General features: G+C 40.9%; 1 protein-coding gene across 1 annotated transcript; it reads left to right on the top strand.

Moving 5' to 3' along the window:
* Positions 1 to 377: 377 nt before the first annotated feature.
* Positions 378 to 1,766, top strand: LOC307069407 (nucleosome assembly protein 1-like 2; the record flags this gene model as incomplete). Its single annotated transcript, XM_079727749.1, has 1 exon — positions 378 to 1,766. One exon carries the CDS (start codon positions 378 to 380, stop codon positions 1,764 to 1,766), a length of 1,389 nt encoding a protein of 462 aa, XP_079583875.1.
* Between the last annotated feature and the right edge of the window lie 811 nt (positions 1,767 to 2,577).

Below are 2,577 nucleotides of genomic sequence, written 5' to 3'. Positions count from 1 at the left end.
GACAGCTGCGTAATCATATTGCGGCATCATTTTTACTTGCAGCAGCTGCTGCTTGCGGAGGACATTAGCCCACTGCGGCTCTCTGCAGTCTCTGGCCCGCTCCTGCAGGACCGGTCACTGCGGCCATTGCTACTCTCTGCACCCCAGCCCGGCCACCGCTGCCTCTGTCCGGTTCTCACAGCCTCAGCACCGTCTTCATCCTGGCAGCAGCCTCGAGAGTCGCTCCCGGCTCCCGTATCGCAGTCCGCCCACTACCGCACGTTCCACCTCTGCCCCAGCCACCGCCGCTTCTGATATTCCGGTGAGTCTTCCCTTGCGGAGGTCAGGTCTCCTGATCTTGGCGGTAGCCACCTTAGGCGTGTGAGGTCCTTTGAAAAATGGCCGAGTCAGCCGACCACAAGGAACTGTTAGAATCCAGTCAAGAAGAGGCTGGTGATAAGGTAATGATGGAGGGGCCCAGGGAACAGCCGGAGCGCGGTGAAGATGCCGCAGCTGTGCCTGGAGAGGATGGGGAGCGCGGTGAAGAAGCCGCCGCGGGGACTGGGGAAGAAGGGGAAAAAGGTGAAGAGGCTGCTGCTGGGTCCGGGGATGGCGGGGAAAAAGGTGAAGATGCTGATGAGGACTCAGACCCAGACCGTCCAAAAGGACTTATCGGTTATCTTTTAGATACAGACTTTGTTGAAAGTCTACCTGTGAAAGTTAAATACCGTGTGTTAGCCCTCAAAAAGCTTCAAACTAGAGTGGCCAATCTAGAATCCAAATTCCTAAGGGAATTTCATGGTATTGAAAGAAAGTTTGCTGAAATGTATCAACCTTTATTGGAAAAAAGACGTCAGATAATCAATGCAATCTATGAACCTACAAAAGAGGAATGTGAGTATAAATCAGACTCTGAGGACTATGATGATGAGATGTATGATGAGGAAGAGATGTGTGGTATTGAGGAGGGTCTGCTACATGACTACATAGATGAGGATGACGGTTGTGAAGAAGATTATTATGATTATGCTATTGAAGAGGATGATGATGATGATGACGACGACAATGATGACGACGACACCAAGGCAGCTGGAGATGAGAATAAAGAAGAGGATCCTAAAGGAATTCCTGATTTTTGGCTGACTGTCTTAAAAAACGTTGACATACTCACTCCTTTGATTAAGAAATATGATGAGCCTATTCTGAAGCTCCTGACAGATATTAAAGTGAAGCTTTCAGATCCTGGTGAACCTCTCAGTTTCACGCTAGAATTTCACTTCAAACCAAATGAATATTTCAAAAATGAGCTGTTGACAAAGACCTATGTGCTGAAGTCAAGGCTAGCATATTATGATCCCCATCCCTATAGGGGAACTGCGATTGAGTATTGCATAGGCTGTAAAATAGATTGGAATGAAGGAAAGAATGTCACTTTGAAAACAGTCAAGAAAAAGCAGAAACACCGGATCTGGGGAACAATCCGATCTGTGACTGAAGATTTCCCCAAGGATTCATTCTTCAATTTCTTTACTCAAGGAATCAACTCAAAGGGAAAGGATGGAAATGATGATTTTCTACTGGGTCACAATTTACGTACTTACATAATCCCAAGATCAGTATTATTTTTCTCAGGTGATGCACTTGAATCTCAACAGGAGGGGGTAGTTAGGGAAGTTAATGATGAAATTTATGACAAAATTATTTACGATAATTGGATGGCTGCAATTGAGGAAGTTAAAGCCTGTTGCAAAAATCTTGAAGCAATAGTAGAAGACATTGATCGCTAAAGCAGAGTGTACATGGCCCTAAAATTAATTGCCCTAGATCTAGTTACTCAAGTTATAAGAAGTTAATTACATTCTTGTGTTCTTAATTTGTCTTGTAGTGTCAGTTAAAATGTATGTCTCAGAAATATAAGAGAAGTTCAAATACTAATTCATTTGACCTTGCATTTTAGTAGTAGAATACCTTCAAGAAAGTATTTACTGTGGTAAATGATTTAAGACATATTAATATAATGTGTAGTTTAATCCTTCTGAAGTCCTTTTGTCATGTAGGTATTAATCTGTAGCTGTGAATATTATCAGAAATGCTAAATGAGATCAATATTTATTCCAAAAGAAAATCTTGGGGAATCAACCCAAGGTTCTTTTCCTGTTGTTTGTTTCTTGCATTTGTGTTTTCTTAGGACTTTAGCTAGTGGGTTTAATTTTATTGTGCCTGCTTCAATTTGCAATAAAATGCAATAGAATTTAAAACTTGAATGCTTAAGAAAAAGCCTGTATATGGTTAAGAATTTCAGGCAAAACCACATTTGTTGTTAATAACAGCTTGTTCATAAGCTCTTGTATTTTATGTGACCATGATAAATAATGAAACTTAGTCATATTGAGGTTATCAGTGAAGTGTTAATCACAGTATTCTCCGAAGATTGCCACATATCTCTTTGTGTAATTGTGTAAACTGCAATTACAGTGTATAATTTCTCTTTTCCTATAGTACTTAATCATTCATTGAAAGTGATCACTTTATCATTCTGAAAAGATGTTTCATGTTCCTTCACCACAAAATAAAATCAATAAAAATTTCAGTGTTTCA

Source organism: Hyperoodon ampullatus (genome assembly GCF_949752795.1).
Source record: "Hyperoodon ampullatus genome assembly, chromosome: X".
Taxonomy (NCBI): domain Eukaryota; kingdom Metazoa; phylum Chordata; class Mammalia; order Artiodactyla; family Ziphiidae; genus Hyperoodon; species Hyperoodon ampullatus.
The sequence above is the reverse complement of the archived record's forward strand: the minus strand, read 5'-3'. Positions and strand labels throughout refer to the sequence as shown.